This window comes from Fimicolochytrium jonesii (assembly GCF_025526975.1).
Source record: "Fimicolochytrium jonesii strain JEL569 chromosome Unknown EV422scaffold_2, whole genome shotgun sequence".
Classification (NCBI taxonomy): domain Eukaryota; kingdom Fungi; phylum Chytridiomycota; class Chytridiomycetes; order Spizellomycetales; family Powellomycetaceae; genus Fimicolochytrium; species Fimicolochytrium jonesii.
Window position 1 is genome coordinate 1,234,953 of NW_026515669.1, and position 23,764 is coordinate 1,258,716.

General features: G+C 52.8%; 9 protein-coding genes across 9 annotated transcripts; 5 read left to right on the plus strand and 4 right to left on the minus strand.

Moving 5' to 3' along the window:
* Positions 1-48: 48 nt before the first annotated feature.
* Positions 49-1,204, plus strand: EV422DRAFT_514943 (glycolipid transfer protein domain-containing protein). Its single transcript, XM_053069286.1, has 4 exons — positions 49-250; positions 495-550; positions 614-868; positions 945-1,204. Exons 1-4 carry the CDS (start codon positions 133-135, stop codon positions 1,104-1,106), a joined length of 591 nt encoding a protein of 196 aa, XP_052929461.1. The 5' UTR covers positions 49-132; the 3' UTR covers positions 1,107-1,204.
* Positions 1,205-2,927, minus strand: EV422DRAFT_514945 (uncharacterized protein). The gene is made up of 3 exons (XM_053069287.1): positions 2,708-2,927; positions 1,639-2,576; positions 1,205-1,567 (listed from the first exon to the last, which is right to left on the minus strand). The coding sequence occupies exons 1-3, from the start codon at positions 2,880-2,882 to the stop codon at positions 1,403-1,405; spliced, it is 1,278 nt and encodes a 425-aa protein (XP_052929462.1). The 5' UTR covers positions 2,883-2,927; the 3' UTR covers positions 1,205-1,402.
* Positions 2,928-6,687: 3,760 nt separating this feature from the next.
* EV422DRAFT_491477 (kinase-like domain-containing protein) lies at positions 6,688-7,726 on the plus strand (the record flags this gene model as incomplete). The annotated part of the gene is made up of 3 exons (XM_053067538.1): positions 6,688-7,273; positions 7,342-7,615; positions 7,678-7,726. Coding segments are annotated over 3 exons (909 nt in total), but the record flags the coding sequence as incomplete, so codon positions are not given.
* Positions 7,727-8,883: 1,157 nt separating this feature from the next.
* EV422DRAFT_148958 (armadillo-type protein) lies at positions 8,884-11,803 on the plus strand. The gene is made up of 2 exons (XM_053064869.1): positions 8,884-9,293; positions 9,358-11,803. Exons 1-2 carry the CDS (start codon positions 9,156-9,158, stop codon positions 11,395-11,397), a joined length of 2,178 nt encoding a protein of 725 aa, XP_052929464.1. The 5' UTR covers positions 8,884-9,155; the 3' UTR covers positions 11,398-11,803.
* On the minus strand, positions 11,709-13,194 carry EV422DRAFT_149049 (uncharacterized protein). The gene is made up of 5 exons (XM_053064871.1): positions 13,074-13,194; positions 12,481-13,002; positions 12,342-12,407; positions 12,151-12,267; positions 11,709-12,071 (listed from the first exon to the last, which is right to left on the minus strand). Exons 2-5 carry the CDS (start codon positions 12,886-12,888, stop codon positions 12,021-12,023), a joined length of 642 nt encoding a protein of 213 aa, XP_052929465.1. The 5' UTR covers positions 12,889-13,002; positions 13,074-13,194; the 3' UTR covers positions 11,709-12,020.
* On the minus strand, positions 12,969-13,589 carry EV422DRAFT_148961 (uncharacterized protein). The gene has a single exon (XM_053064870.1). The coding sequence runs from the start codon at positions 13,430-13,432 to the stop codon at positions 13,049-13,051; it is 384 nt and encodes a 127-aa protein (XP_052929466.1). The 5' UTR covers positions 13,433-13,589; the 3' UTR covers positions 12,969-13,048.
* Positions 13,590-14,215: 626 nt separating this feature from the next.
* On the plus strand, positions 14,216-15,401 carry EV422DRAFT_491660 (TMPIT-like protein-domain-containing protein; the record flags this gene model as incomplete). Its single annotated transcript, XM_053067553.1, has 3 exons — positions 14,216-14,280; positions 14,407-14,716; positions 14,799-15,401. Coding segments are annotated over 3 exons (978 nt in total), but the record flags the coding sequence as incomplete, so codon positions are not given.
* A 529-nt stretch (positions 15,402-15,930) lies between these two features.
* EV422DRAFT_600791 (P-loop containing nucleoside triphosphate hydrolase protein) lies at positions 15,931-19,724 on the plus strand (the record flags this gene model as incomplete). The annotated part of the gene is made up of 16 exons (XM_053073687.1): positions 15,931-16,050; positions 16,114-16,200; positions 16,266-16,451; positions 16,530-16,886; positions 16,952-17,134; positions 17,198-17,320; positions 17,382-17,507; positions 17,567-17,582; positions 17,644-17,739; positions 17,815-18,057; positions 18,132-18,250; positions 18,323-18,460; positions 18,521-18,610; positions 18,682-19,062; positions 19,123-19,175; positions 19,246-19,724. The coding sequence occupies 16 exons, from the start codon at positions 15,931-15,933 to the stop codon at positions 19,355-19,357; spliced, it is 2,430 nt and encodes an 809-aa protein (XP_052929468.1). The 3' UTR covers positions 19,358-19,724.
* A 706-nt stretch (positions 19,725-20,430) lies between these two features.
* Positions 20,431-23,143, minus strand: EV422DRAFT_491952 (Nicastrin-domain-containing protein; the record flags this gene model as incomplete). The annotated part of the gene is made up of 12 exons (XM_053067573.1): positions 20,431-20,575; positions 20,660-20,795; positions 20,906-21,058; positions 21,119-21,188; positions 21,242-21,392; positions 21,461-21,978; positions 22,043-22,269; positions 22,332-22,440; positions 22,512-22,604; positions 22,661-22,835; positions 22,898-23,018; positions 23,074-23,143. 12 exons carry the CDS (start codon positions 23,141-23,143, stop codon positions 20,431-20,433), a joined length of 1,968 nt encoding a protein of 655 aa, XP_052929469.1.
* Positions 23,144-23,764: the final 621 nt, after the last annotated feature.

Consider the following 23,764-nt stretch of genomic DNA (forward strand, 5'->3'; position numbering starts at 1 on the left):
GATCAATGCCCCCAATATGGCCGCATCCGTTCCCGTCCAGCTCAGAAACTTTCCCCAACATTGTCATCCCAAACGATCTCCCAAGCACGGCGCTCATTCTTCTCATAAACCACCCGCAGCACCAACGCAACAATGCCCGACTTTTTCGAATCCATGCAGCGTTCCTACGTCGACGTTCCCGTCGGTGCCAACGACTACATTGACGTGCAGGAGTTCTTGGAGGCCACCGAGTCGTTGACCAAGCTCTTTGGTACGTCAGTAGCAGCAGCATCTTGACGACGTGGGGAGGGATATGAGGAGGAACACTGTGAATGGCTATGGGGATAGTGGACCGTACTGTGCTTGAGATGTGGGGAAGGAGGGCAGGGCAGTGTACGCAGAAGATGGGAATTCCATCTTGAATTGACGCGACGTTGTTTGGGCGGAAGCATGTCATTACTAGGCTGCAACGTGCGATGTCTGTTCTCACCGACCCACCCTTTTCCTCCCTGCAGACTCTATGGGAGCTGCCTTTGGTCCCGTCAAGAGTGATCTCCTCGGCAATGTCGCCGTAAGCAAGAGCTCCTTCCTTACACAATAGGTTGTCCACACTCACCTCACCCGACCCATACAGAAACTCCGAACCCGGTACACCGAAAACCCCACCAAAAACAAGACCTTGCAAGAGCTCGTCATTACTGAGCGCGCCGAAGGAAAGAAGACGGCAACGGAGGGTCTGCTGTGGCTCAAGCGCGGGCTGGAGTTTACCTCCAAGGGTCTGAGGAGGAATCTGAACGACAAGAATGAGGAGTTGAACGTGTCTTTTACAAAGGCGTATGAGGAGACTTTGAGCAAGCACCATAGTTTCATGGTCAGGCCTGTTTTTTCGGTGAGTTACGTGGATAAACCGACCGAGTTTCATTCAGCGGCATGACATCCAGCGGATCTTCCCTCACTTTCTACAGCTGGCAATGAAAGCCTGCCCATACCGCAAAGAATTCTACGCCAAACTGGGCTCCGACGAAGCGAAGGTGCAGGCCGAAGAGGAAAAGTGGTTGGCCGCATTAGAAAGGATTGTAGCTATTTTGAACGCTTTTTACAAGCAGGGCGGCTACGAGAAGTTGTAGAGCGAACACTAAATTAGGAGAACATGCAGGCAGGCAGACATAAGCTTTGGACGAAGGTGAACTTATGGGATGAATAGATTGATAAGAAACATGAAAGACGTGGACCTCCTATTTCACACTTTGGCATATTGAAAACATGCACGGAATACGCCGCCTATTTCGCCACATGCCCGGACTGATTTCCTTGCGGCTCAAACTACGCTCAAAATAATTGAAAGGTCATCCATTGATCACGCGATTTAGAACCGGGAGCCCCCATCGGCCAAAACTCGCTGCGTGATCTCGCCTCTCCCGCTTCACTCCTGAGGTAGCAAACTCAACGCGCCCGACGCTTCCAGCTCGTCCGCAATATCAGCAAGCTCGATCCGGGTGGCTTCCAAAACGGAGTAGTGGAGGAGTCGTTCCAGCGACTCCCTCGAGAGCATTTGTAGGGCTTGGTTTAGAGGTAGTTTGCGGGTTGGCTGGATTACCGGGTGTTAGTACCTGCTGACTTTCGGTGACGCAAATCGAAAACAGAGGCAGCAATATATACCGGTGGTATCACCTCCAACTGCGAAGGATAGGCAGCCGGCGCCAGTTCCGCCACCGGAGCATCCTGCCTTTCCGCGTCGCCGTTATCGTGCCTAAAATCATCATCCAAAATCCCTTTCTTTTCCTCATCTTGCCCCCCCTCTTCCTCATCCACCACCTCTTCCTGCACCGCCGCCTCCTTCGCTTTGGCGTTCGCCCCCTTCCTACTTTGCCCCTTTTTCGTGGTCGACGGCGCTTTATCGCCGTTGCCTTCGTCCGCTTCTTTATCCCTCGACTCCCCGCTTGATATCTTCTTCGTTGCTCGTTTGTTTGGCGGGACCAATGCCGCTGATGACGATGTCTGCTCTGGTGCCTTCCTCGTGTTGTCCGCATCGCTATTATTTTCATTCTCAGATGGCAGGGACGTGCTAGCTCCTCGCTTGGCGTTTCGTCGGGGCCCTGGTGTCGTTTTCTCTGCCTGCGCCGGCACTACATCACCATTGCTCTGTTTACTCCCATTAGACCGACTCGCTTTCGCCGCTATTGCAGAATTGGCAGGCTTTGCTCTCCTCTTCGGAGGGGCTTCGGAATGAGATACAGAGTCATTACTGCTATCGATGTTCTCTTCCTCGCTGTTAGGCGAGGGAGTCTGCGCGGCTCGTGTTTTCAATTTCTTTCGATGATGTGGTGGCCCATCTGTTGCCGTTTCCGCCTTTTTCTCAGATGGGAAAGTATCCACTGATGGTGACTTTCTCTTTACGCTAGATTTTAGTTTCGGTGCGGTGGTGGGAGGCGGCTCCGCTGAGGGTGTGCGGGCTTTTGTTGTTGAAGTGCCCTTTTTGGACGATGTGGTGCTTGTTGGTGGAGCTTCCGGGGATGCTTCGGTTGAGATGACGGGTTTGATTGCGATGGTTACTGCTGTTTCGCCTCCCCATGTTCTCTTCACTATTGGTGTCAGACCTGCGGCAGGAAACGCATACGCTGTTAGCCAACTTGGAGTCCATGGCCTAAAGTGGCCGACGGGGCTACGAACTGTATGGCGATCCGTCGACGGCCGTCAACTGCGGCACCAGACACAGGAGCCCACATACCTTGAGCAGCGAACGATCGCCTCGTCTTCAGGATTGTCGACGGCGTGGACGCGTTCGTTCCCGAGTCCTTACCCGCCTGCCCGACCAAGTTCGAGCCCTTCGCCGGCGTGCTCTTCGGAGTGGCACCGTTGCTGCTGCCCGTCCCGTTGCCTGAGGTGCCTGTTGTAGTGCCCATGGTGCGGTGATGACTGTGTCGGAAGTGTGCAAACGTCGTGTGAAGGTTGCCACTTGTGGAGATTGATTCGAGCTGGCTCTCACCAACGTCACGACAGCTCGTCACGTGACAAGGCCTGCTTTTATTCTCTCCGCAGGATTGACAGCCCCTCAAACGTCAATGCGCAGCGCCGACCCCATCACAGTGTGTCACCCTGGCCTGGACGCGTTTCGCTCCCTTTTCCATGTGTGATGAGTTTTCAACCGTGAATCATATGCGTGTGAAATTAATTATCCTTTCATGGCTTACTTGAACACCACATAACTGGAAAGCCTCTGTTGCCAGCCGTCTGCCCGACGACGACGGACAGCTGCGTGCATGTGCAGCCATTGCGTTATTATATCGTACTGTCTATCGTATATCGGACTGAGGTGGCTTTAGTTAGTGTGTACTGTACATACTATCCGCGGCGAACGAAAAGGTTTTCGTTTTGTCGTTGTAGAAGCCTCCCGACATTGGGCGCCTGCTTTGCTTTTCGTTTTCTTGCCCCACCGTGTGAGCACTTTGGGTCCCTTGGTAAAGGGTTCAAAGAGCAGCATGGAATCTCTCCAGCACACGGTGGAGTTCTGGACTCCTCAGGAAGTCGCTTCGTGGCTGGAGATAACGGGACTGGAAAGGTGAGGTTTGCTTCATTTCGGTTCCTGTGTGGACCATTCCACAATTGAACACCTCTTTGGTTATGGCATTTGCAGATATTCCGAGGCTTTCATTGATAGCCACATTACGGGTGCTTCCCTCCTGGGCATCACACCGGAAGACCTTAGGTTTCTTGGTATAACAAATTTGCGGCATAGGGCTCAAATATTGAGTGCCGTGGCGGACTTGAAGGGAATGGACATTTCACCTGTTGTCCCGAAGGACCCCGGGTCTCTGTCAGCTAGCTTTGGGCACCAGCGGTCACCATCAAACGCAAGCGCTCGGTCAGCGAATGGGACCAGCAGTTATGGAAGTCTAGAGAGGCCAGTTCTTGCGGACATTCGGAACGCGGCGGGGAACACGACTTCCACGTCAGGTGCGGCACTGATACCGCCAAGGACGAAGAGCCATGCCGCATTCCCTGACGGATGGGACGCTTCGCATGGTGTTACGGTTTCGAAAGCCATCGTCTCGGAGAAGGAGAAGGAAACGATCACATTGCCGTTCAAACCTGTAGATCGTAATGCCCCACTGCCGCAAACACTCCGCGTCAACACCGCTTTTACGCCCTCTCCACCACTGAGTATCCCGACCCCACAAGTTGTTTTTCCCAGCCACCCCAACCTACCCCCAAGGGATGACTCCCTTCTCGATTTCAACTCCCCATTATCACCTAGCGACCCTCCGGACACGGATTATGCCTCGGAAACTGTACGATCACCTTTCACGCAGAGCGCATCTGATGTTTCCTCGCCTCCGGTGTATGTACAAGACATGCCCTCGCCTCCGCTCACTGTACAGGACGTTCCCTTATCCCCAGTCAACCCACGTGACGGTTTGTCTCGGTTTCGAAGCAACTCGAGCGGCATCTTGCGAAGACACCCAGCTATCCGAGACCACAGGGGAAGGTCGCCTGCGCCATCGGTTCCAAGTGACAAGAGTCAAGGACCAGTGCGCAGGCCACACCTTTCCATTGGCACCAACTTTGCTTCTCTGTCCAGTGCAAGCTCACCTCTCGTGCCGTCCCCCGGAACAGATGGCTCCGCAGAGACGTTATACTCAAATGACAGTCGCTTCGGGGCGGAGGACAGCGGAATCAGTAGTCCGAGGAGCGAAGGGCGGAGCGAAAATTTCCATTTCAATTCATTCGCGTCGGCGTCGTCTTTCCAGTCTCCTAACATCTATGAGGGCGGTGATCGATTCGAGTCATATCTGGAGGATACAGTCGCAGCTATGGAGGGCAAGTCGTCCTTGACACCTTCTGATCGCCGAGATACGGACCGAGGTTTGACTCCAGTTGAACTGAAAAGTTTTGTTTTCGAGCAATTCAACGCCCCGTTCTCGCCTGTGATGGGCTCATTCCCGCACGCTTCTGGTAGTCCAGGGGGTATGTTACGCACTTTCCCTCAGTTCACCGTTCCGCAAACGGTTTCACTAATGTGTGGTCTCTTCTGCAGAGGAGCCGGAGAAAGAGGGAGCACTTGGCGAAGACGGCTTCACCAACAATGTGGACTGGAACGTGGGTTACATCGAAAAGAAAGTGGACATTCGGCTGGCTCCCGCCGCCGATATTACGGCCACAAACGGTGAGATCTTCGACGGAGCGATATCTCAATTATCCTCGGATCCGACAGTTGTGACACCATCTTCCACGGCAGCTGTCCCGATGCCCAGCTTACAGCGCGATGGACACTACGAAGAACTGGGACATCACAACAGATCTGACTCGGACGCCCAGGAAGGGAGCGATCGAGAGGAATTCGGGAACCCCTTGCCGATATTCAAGAGCTCGTCAACGATCCCGCCACTAGGCCCAGAAGACCAGGACGGGTTCGGGTCGGATTGGGAAGTGGCATCTGTGGAGTCGGAGCCGGCCGCCAGTAGGTTTTCTGATCGGGAAGAGGACGGGGAAGAGGAAGAAGGGCCCCCGGAGTTTTTGGTCGCGCAGTATGCCATGCAAGGGATGGATCCATTCTTTGGAGAGCGTCCACCGACAGAAGCGATTTGCGATCATTTGGAAAATTTCTTCCCGGCTCTTTCCTCCGAGACGCCGGCGGGCGTCTCCAACGTGAGACGCGGTTCGTTGGCACAGACTCTGAAGCACACCGTTCGCGAAACTTTGAATCGCAAGAAGCTCGAACGGGTGGGCACTACTTCGTCTAGCTTTGGTAGGCGCCCTACTACGGTGCGGGTTACGACGCGAAAGGAGACCCTGGTGGCCTCCTCTGTAGCCACGGATTCGGTTTTCGCGGAATCGGAGTCGATAGCAACCAAAGAATCGGCATCACCTCACAATGTTGTGACGGAGAATGGCAATATCACACGGCAGTGGGAAGATCGAATTGCCGACATCCCGGAGGAAATCAGTGTCGTTACTGGAAAGAATGCTGACTGGGTCCCCGTATCCACGCCGCTGCCGCGCTCGCCTACCACGAGGTCAAGTATGTTTGGCGTAAGTGATGGAGAGGGGGACACGCTGGACCGGCCAATGGCTAGCCGGAGACGTTCCGAAAAACGTTTGCTGGGCAAGCCCGGGGTTCGGAGACAATCAATGGACGTGGCACTGGAAACATTGTCCCTCCAGCGACCCGGCAAGCCCATGGCGCGGGTCTGGACAACCCGTCGGGAAGCGTTATCGCTGCCCCATCGAAGTGCGCTTTCCATTTCACGAAAGTTCAGCAATGAACGAAATGCGGTTGCTACGACAGTAGGAGAGGCCGAGTCATCGATGAGGCGGGTCAAGAGTCAGGAGAATATGGAGTTCACCAAGCCTGGGGAGCTCATGAAGTCGATGTATGCCAAGAAGTATGGACTGGCCACCCTGGGGAGATCTGACGGTGGGAGAAGGGGTAGTCTACCTCTCATCTCAGAAGATCCACTAGCTCGTCTGCAGAGTAAACGACGGGCTTCCATTGCGGTTGCTCATGAGCCCTTAAAGTCCAATGTCGAGCCATCAGAGCGACCCGTAGACCCGTCCGCGATGGCGACGGAGGACAACGTCGTTGGGCCGATTGAAGTTTCTGAAGATGCATCGCATCTGGCGCAACCGGTCGACCTTCCTGCAGCGCCTCAACCCGAGCAACCTGAGGAGCTGCCGGTTGTAGATGCCAGTCCTCTTCCGACGGCCCCGATGCCCTCCGTCGCAGAAGCCGCTGAATCAGAGGATGCCCCATCTTCACATATCGCTACACTTCCCCGAGCCTTCACCATCGAGCCAGACACTCCACGGCGCGTGGAATGGATGTGTGGCCCATTGATTGGCAAAGGATCTTTCGCCAAGGTTTACTACGGGATCAAGGTGGACACAGGCGATATCATGGCGGTTAAGCAAGTCGAGATGATCAACATTCCGCGCAAAAAGGCCGGCGGCAAGAAGGATGCCAGGCGACGGATGGTCGATGCCCTCCACCAGGAGATTACTCTTCTGAAGGATCTGGACCACGAAAATGTCGTCAGATACCTCGGATATGACGTGCAGGGAAAGCATATCAATGTCTTCTTGGAATATGTTTCCGGTGGATCTATAGCTTCCGCAATCGCCACAATGGGACGCTTTGAAGAGCCGTTGGTCAGGAGTCTGACGTGCCAGATTTTGTGCGGATTGCAGTATCTGCACGAGCGGGCGATCATACACAGAGATATTAAAGGCGGGAACGTACTGTTGGATGAAAGTGGTGTTGCCAAGATCACCGACTTTGGCATATCCAAGAAGAATGGTGAGCGTCGGTCGTCGACCTTGTGGGGCTGCAACTGGTAGAGACTGAACTCGAACTATCCTGCGTAGAATACAAGCTCGCCTACCGTATGAATACCAAGATGTCTCTTCAAGGCTCCGTCCACTGGATGGCACCGGAGGTTGTCAAAGCCAAAGGGTACTCCGCCAAAGTCGACATCTGGAGTCTGGGATGTCTCGTTCTCGAGATGTTTACGGGATACAACCCTTGGAGGCAACTGGATGAATTGCAGACGGTGTGGAAACTGGGACGAGAGAACGCCCCGCCGATACCCGAGTGGTTGTCGCCTATGGCACAGGAGTTTTTGGCCAAATGCTTCACCATGTAGGTTTTCTGATCTGGCTCCGGTGGAGACTCGATGTCTAACACTCTTGCAATTATGGCAGTGACCCCGATCAACGCCCCACAGCGGCACAGTTACTCGATCACTCCTTCGCTGATGTCGACCCAGCAGATCTCGACTTCCGAGCCTACAAAGAGGCTGCTATCGCACAGAAACGCCTCGAGGAAGAAGCCGAGTCTTCTTATGACTCGGAAGATTACGAATCGGATGAGTTGGATGACGTACGGTACGCCGGTGGAGCGGGGCCCCGATTAACGTCCCGCGTGTCCATGCGCACCAACACTGTCCGGAGCTCCGCCAGCCGTCGCATGTTCAGCGTCAAGCGGAACTCGACCAAGAGATCTGTTTTTGTTGAGGTGCAAACCCAAGCGCAAACGAACAATGTCGAGCAAGCACCAACTCCTCAAGCAGAAGCAGCTTCGCAGCGAAAAACATCACCAGAGCCTTCCACAACCACAACCACAACCACCGCCAAGCCCATCAACATCCCTTCAAAGCCAAGCCCGCTTACCATGAACCAAACATCAGCAGGCCACAAGTCGCCAAATCCGTCATCCAGCCCCATGTCACCACATCTCCTGTCCTCAAGCCCACAGTCGCCAATCTCCAGTTCGCCAAAGAAGGGATCCGTCCCTAAACTCCTTGCGCGAGCTGGCATCTCCATGATGTCTTGAAGGATCTATGCATCCCTCTGTCGCGATTGGCCGGTTTTGATGCGAGGGCTTCACACCCTCGCAACGGCGTCAAGTTGGCCAAGTTTCCAGCGTGAGCCCTGTTCGCTCACGGTTTTCTCCATCCCTAGTACATATTTCTCCCCGTCTCCCATATTCTACATCATAGACACTCTAGCCATATTGTCGTGGCAGCTTCTCCATTATTTAGTCTACATTTTTTGGAATCCTCCTCTCGCGTACATACTACTCTTCAAATTTCATATCATCACATACAGGACTTGACGGTCTCAGCGGTCTTGAGGAGTTTTTATTCGCGCTCAACCCATCGTAGAGCTAGCGGTCAGGCATAACTCTCTGCAGATAACTGAATGGCTCCACACCAAGAATCCCGAGGCCGTCACGGAACGCATCATGGGAGTTGCTCTTCAGGAAGAGCAATGGGAGATGGTACGGTGGTTTACGAAATTAACTCGCGGTCCCCTGCCAATGGACTTCGCTACAAAATGGAGTGAGGACCGCGCCCGCCAGTATCAAGCATGACCCGTTCGACAAACTGCCACCGCCCCGAAGGTTCAAGATTGACGACGAGAGGTTCGTCGCCGAAGTCCACGGCACCGTCATGTCAATTCGTCGGTTTCTTATTCGGTCACGTGATGCCGTCATTGGATTCGCACTCTCGACTTGCTGTCTCGTCTCGGCAGGCGTTCCTCACTTGCGTCTGTCTGGACACCTGAGAGGGACGTAACCGGCGGCTTTCGGTCCCAAGTTGTTGCGATTTCCACTGTAGAGGCCTTGGAAAGGTTTTCGGAGCTTTAAGCTACCCGAATCAGTAGTGGAAGTTATCAAAATGGGCAAGGCAGCCAACAACAAGAAAAAAGCAGCTCGGCAGCGCCGGAATGACCCTACCGGGTTGAACAACGTTCCCGATGTCCAAACGGCTTCAGATGCACCGGCCACCACCCAGGCTGCGCCAATAGTAAAGAAGGTAAGCTCGTTTTCGTTCCTGAATCAAGGCAGGGACACGGTCTCATAGTCCGCACCCCATTCAGCTTGCTTCGGCCTCTTTGGACGACAGAGCATGGGCAGCAACGGCCTTGTCAAACCTGGTCCTCGATGCCCACACTCGGAGGAGTCTTCTCGCCGACGACATTATTGGCCAGCTACTTTCTGTCCTATCCACTGAAGGTCACGCCGAGGTGATCGTTGAGGTGTGCGGAGCCCTCCGAAACCTAGCTGTTGCTGGGGGAGAAGAAGTCTGCATGGAGCTCGGTCGTCGTAATGGGGTGGCCCCGCTGATGGGGTTGTTGGAAAAGGTGCAGACATGGATCTCGACACGGTTGGCTGACGCGGCAGTGATCGCGCAGGGAGGAACCGTACCTCAAATCGCGGACAAAGTAGAGGTGGAGAACAGGAGATACTGCTTCGACATTGCCGAGTCGGTTGTTCAGTTGTTGTGGTCGTTGTGCGAGGCGTCAGACCAGGTCGTCAAGTTCTTGACCCAGACGCAGGTCATTCCGTTTTTGATGGAGCTTGTGAAGCACGCGAATGACATTCCATGGAAGTTGGTGCAGGTCTCTGCACAATGCTTGCATACTCTCACGGATGAGAACCCTCAAACTCATTCGCTGTTTGAGCAACACCCCGATTACGCAGAAAAGTTGGCAGCTATCGCATCTGGATCTGAATCCGCTTTTGATACGTGGAATGAGAATCGAATGTTGCTCCGACCTTTGAGTGCAGGCATTCTGTACAACATTCGTGAGGCACCAATCGCGCAGACACCGGTCGCTAAGCAGGCTATCTATACTGCTATCTTTCGAGCAATCGAGTCTTGCTTAGGATGCGATATTCCCGCGGCGCAGGCTGCCGCGGTGGCGATCTCGAAAGCGATGGAAGAGACAGCGGCCAAATTGCCATCGGGAGACGCAAGCGACGGGAACGATGCGGGAGTGGACATCCAGGAGATTGTGAACCAGGAAAATGCCCGCATGGGTGTTTTGGAGGGTCACATGGAGACGGTGCAGCTCGCGTTGGAGTTGCTCGCCAATGTTGCTGTCGTCGAAGAGGGTCACGACGATTGGGCGGTGGAAGGGATGGACGGTGACGGTGAATCTGGAGATGAGATGGAGGACGACGATGAGGATGTGATGGAGATGATGGAGGCTGACATGGCCACTATCAAGGAGGACGAGGCGGGTGCACCAAATGGGACGGAGGCGCCCCTCGATCCTGTGTTGAACATGCTGCTTGGCGACTTCCCAGCGATATTCACCAGGGTTGTCCAGCTGATCGCTCCGCCGAAAGCCCTTGCGCCAGAAACATCATCCGATGGCCCCGTAGAAACAAACCTTACCGCCCAGCTCATCATCATCCAAACCCGAGCCCTTATCGCGCTCACCAACATCCTGTCAACTCCTCTCGCATCCCGTTTCCTCACCTCTTCCGCCATCACCAATGAACTCTGGGACCACCTCTTCATCGCCGCTCAGAGCAGTGGCCTAGGTACTGATGATTTCCACCAGGATGTGCTGGACGCCGCTTGGGGTGCCACATGGGCTGTCACAAGACACATGGACAGCTCGCCCGCGACGCGTATTACACCGTCGGAAACACATATCACCACCCTGCAGCAATCCTCTGCACAACACCTCGGATCCACGCCGATTCCAGACGCCGTTCGTCAAAAGGCCGCAAACATCCTCACCTTACTCGCCAAGCAGTCCCCGTCCATCCCCGTCACCACCCAGATCACCATCCACCTCCTCGTCCTCTTTGCGTCTACCCTGCAACAATCCTCAAGCACTCCTCAATCTCACGCAGCATCCGTCTCACTCGCGTCGGATATCTTAAACGGGTTCTACGACATCTTCCCCGACGCGCTGACGGACCCGACCGACTGTGTGTACGTCGCCAACAACATGAACGCTAAGCTGAAGGAGCTGATCCCGGCGTTCAGGACGGCGGTGAAAACCGTTGATAAGCGGAAGTTTAGGGAGGTTAGGGAACGGGCTGAGGAGGCGTTACTGAATATGAGGGCGTTTGTCGATTATAAGGAGAAGGAGAGGAGAAATATGCCTGTGCGAGCGTAGTCTGCGCTGCTATTCTGCATTGCAGAACGGCTGCGACACAGCCACACGATGTGATTTATTTTGTTTATAACCCCACTGTATTTATTACTGCAAAACACATACCACATGGCACGCATCACTTCATGACCCTCAAACGAATCTTACGAGTGAACAAGTCGACCGAAACATGTGACCTTAGTTAAACGTGTATAATAGTGTCATGGGGTAGGGTTACTGTCATGGGTTAGGGTTACACCCATGTCCTTCTTCGCTTCTTTGCCTTTCTTCCCTTTTTTCCCACGCATCTTTCGTTAGCGGACATTAGCAGAAAATCGAAAGAGTCGTATCGATGTATAAGTTCCGAGACACATCCGCTTCATGCATACGCTTTTGTGGATGAGCAACTTTGTATCTACAATTCTAGGGATCATACACAGCATCAACCATCGTCTACGCTAGAACCCGTCGGGCGGCCGCTAAATACGTCCGAGTTTCCGATTTGGACGGCCCAACTCGGACCTTTACATGCACCACGTTTGCTCGCAAGGAACACATCCACAACAATTGGCAGCATGCTACCTGCGCATCAACCTGTAGTCCGACGGGGCGAGGTATGCGTGTTGAACGTCGCGTTCCCCCAGGAATCAACACTCATACAGCGCATGCAATGTCTCAACCTCGAACGCACTTTGAAGCTATGCCCCCAAAAGCACATAGGTTGAAAGTCAGAAAGCTTGCAATGGGAATCAGGGCAACGAATGAATCATATCGCACCTGACTGACAATCTCTGCAACCTCTTTGGAGTTCTGCAAAGCTTTCTTGTCGATTGTGCATGTGCCGTCTCCCATGCTTAGGATCAGTGACGCCATGCGTTGTTTCATACGCTCTTTCTGAAGGCACAAATGGCGTTAGATATCGCACGAATATTGCCCGCTTTGGGGAACGAACGGAACCGCTGACTAACCTGCTCGCTGATTTGCGGGAACTTTTCGGCAGGGACGGTTTCCCGGAGGGGCGGCAGTGTCCTGGCCTGTCGGCAGAAAGTCCCTGAGTATTCCGTCACAGTCTCATCAGAGTGTTGCCCTACGCCTACGTGTACCCACCAAGGTTGTCAATGTCCTCCCAGACACAGGCACATCCTGAACGAGGCCCTGAACCCCATCTAAGAAATTCATCCAAGCGTCATCCCGCGACTGCAGGTACACGTCCAATCCGACATCCTGCGGCTCCGCGGTCCTCGCTGCCATGTCGAGCTGCCCGTCGACCAGATTCACAGTGATATTCTTCGCTTCCGGCCCAGCCACGCCATTCAGCCATGCAAACATGCTCCCAATCGCTTTGTTGACCATCGCCGCGCCAGCCTGCCACGACGGGCCCGATCCAGGGTAGAATAGGAGCTGGGCATGTGGGAACTGTAGGAAAGCTGTTGGCGGGTATTGTGTTCGTATTTCCGAGTTTGATGATGCGGAAGGGGAAGCGCGGGAGTGGTTTGAGTAGGATGGAGGGATCATTTTCGTTACGCTTGTGTGGTGAAGCGCAAAATGCAGAGTTCGTGTAGCGGATAACGTGAACTCCGGGACGAGGACGCGGTTGGAGTTAAGATATCCTGTGAGCAGACGGAAAGGCTACTAGCCTTTGATGAGTGAGCCTGGGCATCCAGCAGTTGAGGGATCAACAAACACGCAGCGTGCCATACATAACTAGATTCGAGGGCTCCCTTGCCAGTTCCGTCCTCTGTTGGTGCAAAATGCAGCAGGATGGGCGCCCCAGTGTCATCATCTTCAAAAGTACCGGACGTGCGTCAGACGCGGATTCTAAATACCACGAGGTCAAGCAGAAGCAGGAACTTGCACCTTTCACGTCGACAAGGGCTAGACTGGCCCACCCTGTGAAAAGGGCCTCACATTCATAGCGGCATCGCCTTTGTCTTCCCGCATACTGCTTGTCCGCTGTGCCAGCCTGCTCCCCCTGAGTTTCTCCTCCTAAGCTGTCGGCTGAGATTCTTGAAAGTAAAGAGAGCCAAGGCTGTGCTTGGAGAAAACGTGCGGGGTCCATTGCGCCCTCTATTCTCACTGCCTCGTCGTTAAAGGTGGTTTATCTCTCATGCACCTTTGCGAATTCTCGGCCCAGAATTCATGTCCGACCGCCGGCATGTCACTTGTGCGTGCGCAGTCAAGGCCCCCGACGCGCGCACGCAACGGACACGAGAACAGCTCCAGAAAGCCATCACGTCGTTGCTTCTGCATCTCTCTCGTTGACGCTTGCATATCGATCTGCCATATCTATGTACCCACTGACAGCTCGCTCCCTCCCTCCCCTCCTAAAACTCATCAAGTAGATCTCCTCAAGCGGTTGTGGCGAGAAACACGATGGCAGCACCTGCAAGTCCTCCGGACATTGCCAAGGTCACTGAAGCCTTGGCCGAACTCAAGAAGCTGGAGGTAGGGTTCATGTCGATAGTGAGACGGTCTGCTTCATTGCTTCCTGCCCCGGACGTAGGCGGCAAATTGTGGATGTGCTCCGGCCACGTAAAATGTCTCCACTGCGATAGATCCCTTCTTCCTCTTGTTTCCTCACTCCAGTTCATAAACTTATCAATAACTGTTCTGCATCTCCCTGTAGACAAGGGCAGCCGCTTTCAATGAACTAGCCCGTCAAGTCAACGCGGAGGAGGCAGCTTGCCTGAAGGAGATTGGGAAATGCAAAAAACTACTGAAGGAGCTCCAGGCAACGAGAAAGGCGGAGGCAGCGGCAAATGCATCACCAAAGTCGCGACTGAAGATAGCCATCCCGAATGGGAAGCCTGGCTCGGCAGAAGTTATCGCGCAACTGTGGGATGAGAAACTGGAACTTATCCGCAGAAAGATCCAGCATCTGGAGTTCCAGTTCCCTAAACCTGCACAGTAAGTATAGGCAACGGGCGAATGATGATAATATCGAGACAGTCTGCAAGAGTCCTTCACGAAGACTGTATTCTTCGTGCTTTTATATACTTTACCTTGGGATTTACTGATTATGGCTGGTTATAGCATCATCCTGCGCCTCGCTCTTGGCTCCTACGCGCCGGTATCATTGAAGCCGCTGCAACTACGGTTACAATACAAGCAAGAATATGAGATCTTCAAATTACGCTTTTCGCTCATCTTCCTCGCCTTCTCCGTCCTGGGTCTGGGAGTCATCAGAAACCGGGCCTTTGACGCCATATTTGGTTTCGCCATTCTCTACTACTACTGCACATGTATTCTACGTGAGCACATCTTGCTTGTCAACGGCAGCCGGATCCGATCCTGGTGGTTCGGGCATCACTACCTTTCCATCATCTTGAGTGGAGTTCTTCTGGTAGGGGTTGTCTTACAGCAAACTTCTGTCCAGAAACTTCGCCTTGTACCACTTGCTAAATCGACCTCATTGTCATTTTAAGATATGGCCATCCACTCCGGCGTACCGATCCTTCCGCACACCCTTTTTTGCCTTCGCCGGCTTCATGCAAGTCATGCAATATCTTCAATACCGATACCAACGATCCCGGCTGTACGTTCTCGTCACACTAGACCGGGCTCGGCCCATGGACACTGTAGCTGGAGATGGATTCTTTTCAGCATCAATGGAGCGCGAGTTCTTCCTCCTGGTCCCCTTTCTCGTCATCGGCCAGCTATGGCAGCTCTACAATGCGTACATTCTTTACGTCTTTTGGCACACTTCCGAGGGACAAGAAGGCTGGCAAGGCTTGGCTGCAGCAATCCTGTTCGCAATACTGGGAGTCGGGAACACGGTCACCACATTACGGACGTGGCGCGCGAAGAAGAAAGGGGCTTCCCTGCCAAGCTCCTTGATGCCGGGGAGCCCTCCTATAACCTCGCCACTCGCTTCCCCGACGTCTCCCACCTCAAGCGCACCGTTGAATGGGAACGGATCGGTTGCACCCTCTGCACCACAACCGGCAACTGCTGCGCAGGAGGAGTACCCTTTCCCAGCAGTCAAAAGCCAACACAAGCCGAACATTTCCAAGCTATCCGAACGATAGTTAGGCCTTCTCAACATAGCTACGCCAATACCGGTGTGCCCACTGCGCACTCATGAGACCGCTTCGAGCCACCTCCGCGTCGTACTATCCGTAGCATAGTGGCGGACTAGAGTGTCTCCGGAGCTATTCGCCATCCCCAACCTTCTGCCTTACATTCCGCAAGATAGTCTCTATCGTAGATGCTTATGATAGGATAACGGGCCATACTGTCACCATACATACAATAAATAGAAAATTTTGAAAGGTTGACACTACGGGTATAGCTGTCCTCCGTAGTACTTCCCGATGGCATTCTTGTGCTGCTAGATGTAAGTGGACCTTGCTGAAGCATCGGTGGGTACCAGAGGCCAGGACGGGACGACGACCTAGAACTATTCCAATTGCTGATGACACATCAGTTGTCCGAATCTTTTACGCGGCGTGTCCGACCGGCGGCCTTCCAACTTTTTTGCCGGGAACAGCGTTTTCGCACGGTCCTTCGCCGAAATATCATCGTTACGCCCCGGCCCACTCTGACCGCCACGCAATCATGTCTGACAAACGGGAGAGCGTCTCTCCGCCTACCGAAGAGGCTGAGAAGTCGTCTCGGAAAAGAAAGGCGTCAGATAACTCCGCGTCTGAAAGCCTCGACCCCGACGAACTGGTGCCAGTGAGTTGGGGAGGACAGCAAGTCAGTAACCTAGTATTATCCATACTGACTCCCTTTTCCCAGGTTTATCTCCGCATGCGGCCCTCTGACGGTGAGGAACGCTTTGTAAATGCTGTCAACGATAAGATGGTGGAGGTCTCCAGTGCGGAGGTTCGTGAGAGTCTCTGCGAAGGCTTGGACCTTGCATAAAAAGCGGTGCCCTGACGTTTCGATAGGCAGCACGGGTAACAAAAGTCAAGCTTGCAAAGACGGAAAACTACATGTTCTCGAAAGTATACGGCGAAAAAACGACCCAGGCCGACCTTTTTGCGGAAGTTGTAGGACCGATGGTTGACAGCGTTTTCAAGCCAGGGGGCTACACCGGAGTGGTATTGGCGTATGGAGCATCCAACAGTGGAAAGGTGGGAGTGGGACATACAACAGTCGAGAGGGAAGCCATGCTCAAACGGGTCAGCACATTTGACACGTCTATTTCACAGACGTTCACGGTCAATGGGACTAGCGAGAACCCGGGGTTGCTTGTGCGAACCATCGACTCAGTGCTGCAACGGATCGGTACGGCGCTATGTAGGAAGGAGATTAAACCGGCCCGGTGGAACGACGTCAAGACGCTGTCGCACGGGATCATCGAGACAGCGAAGAACACGATCCTGGGCGGGAAGGCGGAGTTCTGCCTCTTTCTATCGTTTGCTGAGGTTTATATGGAACAAATATATGATCTGTACAGCGAGCCGGCGGAGAAGGTGGCCGGTAGCGGAAAGGAGGCAGTATTTAAAAACAAAGCTGACAGTACGCGGCGAGTGGCACAAACGAAGGAAGATGCGAACGGCCGAAAGGTGTGGATCAAAGAGGGCAGGCGCTCGGGAAGCCGCATGCTCACCCGCTGCTTTGTTTGCAACAGTATCTGTACGCACAAAACGAGGTCCGCATCCGCAACAAAGCGGAAGCCGAACAAGCCATTGCGAGGATGCTCGAAAGCCGGCAAAACGTATCCACCAATATGAATAGTGCAAGCTCGCGGTCACATCTAATTGCGGTGGTGAAGGTTTTGCGGGTGCCACTGTCGGAAAGCGGAAGTCCTCAGGTAGTTATGTTTCTTCGGGTTGAGAGCGCGTGCTAGTGCATTTTGCTTACCGTGTACTCGCAGCTCGAGAATATCGAAACGAGTCGCATATCAATAGTTGATCTTGCTGGTTCGGAACGGTTGGGAATCTCCGGAGTCGAGGGCAAGGCTCACGGAGAGACGAAGAAGATTCATCAAGGTTTACATGTAAGACTGATCGTAAAGAAGGCGCAAATGCATGCGACAAATCTTACCTCCTCATGTATAGGCTCTCGCAAACTGTATCGAAATCATGAGGCAAAACCACGCACGGACTGGAAAGAAGTCCCACATTCCATGGCGCGATAGCAAATTGACGATGCTTTTGCAGCCTTACTTTGAGGCCGGACAACCAGTACGTGTACATCTTTCGTCAGTGCCCTGCCTATCGACACAATTGCTGACTTTTTGCAGGCTTTCATAATTAATGGTAGGTCCGAGGCGGGGCTCCTGCGTGAATGAGCATGCCGTTGTTGACGAACCGTCCCTAGTCAATCCCTCGATGATCTATCGGCGAGTAACGCTAGAGGTGTTCAGGTTTGCACAAAGAGCAGGCGCTCTGCGAAGCGAGCAAGCCATCGCACCATGTAGGGCATACCTCACTGCGCGTTTCACAATTTCTATGGCCGTCCCAGTGTTCACCCGTTGTTCTACAAATGCAGCGCAAGCGAACAGCCAGGTTACGGAGTTGATGAATCAGATCGAGGTCTTGCGCCAACAACTTTACGAGCAGCAGCTCAAACTTGTGGAGCAAGAAATGGAGATTCGAGAGTCCTGCGCTAAAGACATGAGCCGACGGCTACATGAGATCGAAGTGAAATACCAGGATCGCCGACAGCAGGCAGAGCTCTTCGAAGCGGAAAGACTTGAGAAGAAGCTGGATATGGCATCAGCTATGTTCAAAGGTGCCCACCAATGATGTTTGCAAAATCCTGTGTTGGCAAAGCCACAACTCAATGTTCCTGCTTTCCTTCGTCAGAGCAGATACAGAAGCTGCAAAGGCGGATTGCGGAGCAATCATCTTTGATCGAGAAACAGCGAAAGCAGATCGAGGGAAACTTAACGCAGGACACCGTCACTCAGGTGCTGCAGCAACAGGTATCGCCTTGCATATGGACCTGACCATCCATTTCTAGATTCACATGCTAAGCAGCCTTCATCCGAGTGCAGATAAGCTCCCTTCATGACGAGTTGAATGAGCAGGCGAAGAAATTGGACAAGGAGCGGAAGGAGAAGCTCGCATTACAGGAAGAAGTGGAAAGGCTTCGACTGAACGCAACTTCTAATGTTCAACCAGAAGTAGCTGAGGTGAGGGGAAATCGACACAATTCGCTGGATTCCCCACTCTGAGCCCAATCTCTTGACCAGACTCGACGAAATTGCGAAGCTGAGGCTGCAGAAATGGCTTCCCGAAGTCGCGACGAGGAACGGCGGATACAGGATGAAAGGCAACTGGATGTGCGTTCTTGCAATCTTCAAGACGTTTGAGCAGCAGCGTAAGACCTCCAATCTGACAATGTCATTTGCAGCTCAAGGCAACGATTGCGAACCAAGCGGCTCTGATCGAACAACTACAGAACGACGTCCGACGACTGAGCAAGCCGAAGCGCTCCAAGAAGAGTAGCAACACCTCCCAGACGAAGAAAGGTGGCGCGCCGGACGATACCCCACCCCCAGTTTCCGCGCCCGACCCGCCAATGGGGAGCGATATGAGGCCCACCTCCAGTGTTGAAGACCAAGTGATTCCTCCTGACGGGAACGCTTCTCTGCATGACTCCCCCATTGAGGAAGAGCTGGATAAGGAGAATGAGAAGACTGGGTCCACCCAGAGCCAAGAAGAGTTGGCAGCATCTCAATCCGGACGCGGAACAGGAAGTAACCCTGATTTGGGAAACGAGCCAAGCACGGAGGTGAGCCTCGCGCGGATTATGAATGTAGTGATTGCTTGAGCTCATCGCAGTCTTTTCCAGCCGAAACAGCCAGATGTAGACGTCAAATTGGAGGCGCCGGTGAAGAAAACGAGGTGGGTTGCCAGACCGATATCCTGATGGCCCCGATACTGGCTAATGGATGTACTTGACTTTCCTCGCCAGACGGCTGAAGGGCAAGAAAGCCGTTGCAATCGATGATGTGGAAACTCCGGCACGACGAAAGTCACAGAAGCGATACTCTTCCATAGTCCATAACTTGACACAAAGGGGCTAATCCGACCTTTTCGAGCTGGCATCGGCTGAACTCCAAACACATGTAAATACAACCATTGCATAACCGCCTAACTGTACAGCTATGATTTTCTGCCTAGCGAGCCTTATGAAACTCATGAAATCGATGTTTCCGGACGGTCCCTTGGATGTTCTGACCCATTCTTGAAAAAACGACGGTCCGCTTGAGAACGGGGTGCAGTCGCAAGCAGACCGTTGTCGCACATATGGGTCAGACGTATAGAAAGAGTTGCTCTTCCGCAGCTTAGTAGCCAGCATTACATCGCCTCCAAATGGAGACTTAAATGCAGGTTAATTGACCACGGGTTTCGTAAAGTTGTGCCGACGATGGGTAGGGCCGTTTCCGTTGGGCAATAGCCTCCTTTACATACCAAGCACGGTGGAAATGATAGCTGGTGCTGGACTGTAAGCCAGGCAGCTAGCACCACTTCTGATAGCCACATGCGCCCACGGCAGATCGACGATCGGCTATGCGGGACTCTGAAAGACCTGCGGTGGGCTTGCACGGAAACCAAGAGTGGAGCCTTTACGGATGCTACAGTAGAGGCAGATGGACTTCAAATTCAGTCAGACTGTCGAGAGGCAGTGAGCCGGAAAGCAGATGGGAGGCAAAAGATTTCTAGGAGAGGAAAAAAACCCCAAGGGCGAGGCCGGGCTGACTTCCGGTGATTACGCAAAGTATCAACAGCATGCTGTCAAGACGCTGCATTGAGCTTCTTTCCAGTTTCGTCGGAACTAAGTATTCCACTCTATTCGACAACATCCGGCGACTATGGCAAGTCCATCCAACGGTTCACGAGATGCCCGTAGGGTTTCACGGCATATCATCCAAGTTCACCAAGGTAAGAGCCAATGAAAGCCCGCATTCCCACAACCGCAAAAAATTGCCTTATGCTTCTCTTGCTTTCTCTTGATATATTGTAGCACGTCAATCAAGGCCTGCAGGCCCTATCGAAATAACTCTCTAAACACAGCATAATGGTACATAGCTATGGCCAAAATTGCAAATCTACTGATGAGGATAAGAGATGTAGTTGCTATGATGCAATGAATAGTTTAGTCACTTTTGAATCGCCGCTTGGAGTATACCCGAAGGGAGAATAATACGCCAATTGAGAGGAGCGTCAATGCTAGGCCGACTCCCAGTTGCATGCCTTGATATAAGGATGATTGGACTAGAAATACTCTCATTCGTACCCCACTGTCGGACGATCTGACAAAAAGAGTTTGTGAGTCAGCCATATGCAGGAGTATGCTAGCCTTGTGATGCAGAGCATGAGCTTACCCATAGTCTCGATATGTACTTTGCACCCAGGTGCCTTTGGCCGGGTCAACCACTCCGAATTGGGAGGTCCCGTAATTCATCTGTAGTCCAGTTCCGTATGCCCAATGGTATCTCGAGAAGCCCAGCACACATTGGCCTACGTAAGTCCCGTTGGGCTGTACGTTGTACCGCGCACATGCAAAGTCATCCTGCAAGCGAAACGATCGTTCAAAGGATGCAATCCGCCGAGCGTGGAGGCAAACATACTCACATCGCAATCGTTGTCATTCAGACATACGCCTGTCACATTCGTTGCCGTTCGGTCCGTCATGAATCTATTGATCACATACGCCAAGACACTAGTATCGTAATCAAAGATTCCTGCGTATGTCGATTCCTGCGTTATGTGGAACTTAGAGACTGCAGAGTGTGAGATATCAGTTTTCACGTTCCGTACGGGTTTGGCATAGTGGAACATACTCTCAGGATAGTAGGGCGTCAGCAGCGGGCATGAGAGGTTTTGCGTGAAGCAGAACATCATGTCAGAAATCTTCGAAAGAGTTAGCCGGCGTTTGCACCTCAAGCAGAGAGTTTACAACTTACAAGGCCGCAATCTGCTGTCACGTTTGGTTTTGTGATGTTGCCAATGGCGTTGGCATACAGGCTGCTAGCAGCCGCAGACGCCACTGCACACATTGCCGACACTGTGGAATCGTCCAAAGTCGTGGCATCATCGAACTCCGTATTGTAGAACCTGGTTTGATCAACTATTAGCATCTTGTTCGAAGCTGTGACCGACAGTCTCACTATTATCTAACTCACTGGTTGCTAAACGCATCTTTGTAATCGCTGATGACAACGGCCGGAATGCTCTTCCTCTTCAGGAAAGCCATCACACTTGAAGGTGGCAGTCTGTTATTTACGCCATTTTGCGCCGCTGCCTGGAGATTGACGGAAGTAACGGAGCTATTCCGATATGGCGCGGCGGGATACGTCCCCGCGAATGTAGCCGCCAAAGAGTTTGTGGCGGCATTTTGAGCGTCGACATGCATGTAAATATCTGCGCCGCCAGCCTGTGTTGCTCCAATCGTGTCGAACTCTACAATGCCTTCAATGTTGTCCCATTTGATTTTGTTGAAGTCAAGGTCGAAGTAACATGGATTTGAGCATTCGTTCCCTTTCACGGGACACGCACTTGTCGCGCCATTCTTCTCTTTGCATGTCACAGGTTGGATGATATCCTCCACGAAGCGCTCAGATCCTGCAAAGGCCCACGACTCGGCGTCAAAGAACGTAAAGATCAGATCTTTCACGAGTGGAGCGGTTGCATTTTGGAGGTGCTGAATCGAGTAATTCATCTTTAGCGAACTTCTCTTTCCAGACGATAACGGTCATGCAGCTCACCTTGCTTATGGCATCCGCAATCGCCATCACTGTGACCAGCCCAGTTTTCGAGGATTTGGCGCCGATTGAAAACACGGGAGACGATGAAAACAGACCCCAGTCGTTGATCATGGCGCGGCTGTCCATCTTGCTTGACACTATGATGATCGGTCTCCTATCGTCGGTCTTATTGATGTAGCTGGGCATGCTCGCCCAGACAGAGACACCTCCAACCGGTCTGCAGGTATCTATGACGAGAGAACTCAGGTTCCCAAGAATACATGCTCGGGATGCAAAAGTCGGTATCTACCTCGTCGCAGACACGTTTCGGTATTCTGTGCGCCATACATGAAGGCATCGAACTCCACCGCATACAGCGGGAAAGAGCTATAGCCGCTAGCTGCATTCGCTTGCAAGGCCTTCGTGACGAGTCAGTCGAGTCGATCGCGATCACCCTCCTGACCCCGGTACACAATCATGCAATCCATACCGTTTCGATGGGCGGGACACTCTGCGACGCATTCGCTACGTCCATGATCCCAAAGATGGGGAAATCGTACTCGTGATATGCTATCGAATTGCCCTATGAAAACTGAGTCCGTGTTCGATCCCTGGCTTCGATATCATTGTTCCACCTACATTCGGATTCCATTGATGCCATGAGCTGGGCGCATCACGTCCATACAAGCCATACTTGCAGTTCGGACATGTTTCATCAACTGAGAACGCCGACGGCCTTTGAAACCCAAGGCCGCTCTTAACCAGAATGATCCCAGCCAGTTTGCCAGATTGTCTGAGCTTGATAACGTTTGCTCTACCATAGATTGGAATCATTATCCATGCCTCTCCACGTTGATTGCAATCCACTGCGCTTACGGTATGAATACGCTGTAGGGCATGACAACGGCATATTTCCCTTTCGGGGCGTCGGTTATAAAAGAATCCAAGCCCGGTTGATCCTCAATCTTGTACAGAATCCCCGTTGTCGATGGCTGCGCTGCGATACCGATATCAGCTTCCTATAGCGCTCCTCTCGACTAGCTTCCACTCACTCTGACAGCCCACGCTCCCGTCTGAACTGAGATGCCGCAAGCAACCCGCGACAGGGACCCCTTGGTACATAATTTTTTCCAGGTAATCTGACTGGCCGCAGACGATGGTCCCTAGTCCTATATTTACGTCGACATGTTTATACAAGTCCCTAGTTGGGTTCAAAACGGCTAGCTCAAAACTAACCAAGAACTAAACTCAAGAACAGCATTTTCGCCGTAATGTAGCGACCGTGGCATGCATAACCCCTCGATCGCTTTGGTGTTCGGTCCGTCATTGTGAGTCCCACCTGCGCCTTCGCTACTGAATCGCTTCGGTCCGGCAACGCTGCCGCGGTCGCTTCCTTCACGAGTGGCCAAGAGAGAAGAATACGGATATCGGAGGCGCCATATGTGCGCGAATTGCCAAACTTGCCGCGCATGTCTTGCCGTGTCTTTTCGACAGTCGCGACTGGCGCTGTCACAACCCCCAACTCCCCCTTTGGCATAAAACCTCTACGTACAGCCAGTGTATATGCATTTTCCACAAACTTACACCGCAATGAGCGTCACCGAGGCAGCCTCCACCACCTCTCTGCTAAAAGAGCAGATACTGTTGCTCAAGGGGCAGATTGGCGAGAAAGACAAGGCTCTTTCTTCGCTAGAGGATCGACAGGTGGATTTGTGGTGATTGTTGAATGAGCCTTGCGTGATA

Coding starts and splice junctions, on each gene's coding strand:
- EV422DRAFT_514943 (XM_053069286.1), top strand. CDS start 133: ATGCCCGACTTTTTCGAATCCATGCAGCGTTCCTACGTCGACGTTCCC. Junction 551..613: donor ATCTCCTCGGCAATGTCGCC/GTAAGCAAGAGC, acceptor CGACCCATACAG/AAACTCCGAACCCGGTACAC. Junction 869..944: donor TGGTCAGGCCTGTTTTTTCG/GTGAGTTACGTG, acceptor CACTTTCTACAG/CTGGCAATGAAAGCCTGCCC.
- EV422DRAFT_514945 (XM_053069287.1), bottom strand. CDS start 2,882: ATGGGCACTACAACAGGCACCTCAGGCAACGGGACGGGCAGCAGCAAC. Junction 2,577..2,707: donor GCGATCGTTCGCTGCTCAAG/GTATGTGGGCTC, acceptor TTCCTGCCGCAG/GTCTGACACCAATAGTGAAG. Junction 1,568..1,638: donor AGTTGGAGGTGATACCACCG/GTATATATTGCT, acceptor CCGGTAATCCAG/CCAACCCGCAAACTACCTCT.
- EV422DRAFT_148958 (XM_053064869.1), top strand. CDS start 9,156: ATGGGCAAGGCAGCCAACAACAAGAAAAAAGCAGCTCGGCAGCGCCGG. Junction 9,294..9,357: donor CTGCGCCAATAGTAAAGAAG/GTAAGCTCGTTT, acceptor CACCCCATTCAG/CTTGCTTCGGCCTCTTTGGA.
- EV422DRAFT_149049 (XM_053064871.1), bottom strand. CDS start 12,888: ATGATCCCTCCATCCTACTCAAACCACTCCCGCGCTTCCCCTTCCGCA. Junction 12,408..12,480: donor GGAGGACATTGACAACCTTG/GTGGGTACACGT, acceptor TTCTGCCGACAG/GCCAGGACACTGCCGCCCCT. Junction 12,072..12,150: donor TTGCAGAGATTGTCAGTCAG/GTGCGATATGAT, acceptor TTGGGGGCATAG/CTTCAAAGTGCGTTCGAGGT.
- EV422DRAFT_148961 (XM_053064870.1), bottom strand. CDS start 13,432: ATGGACCCCGCACGTTTTCTCCAAGCACAGCCTTGGCTCTCTTTACTT.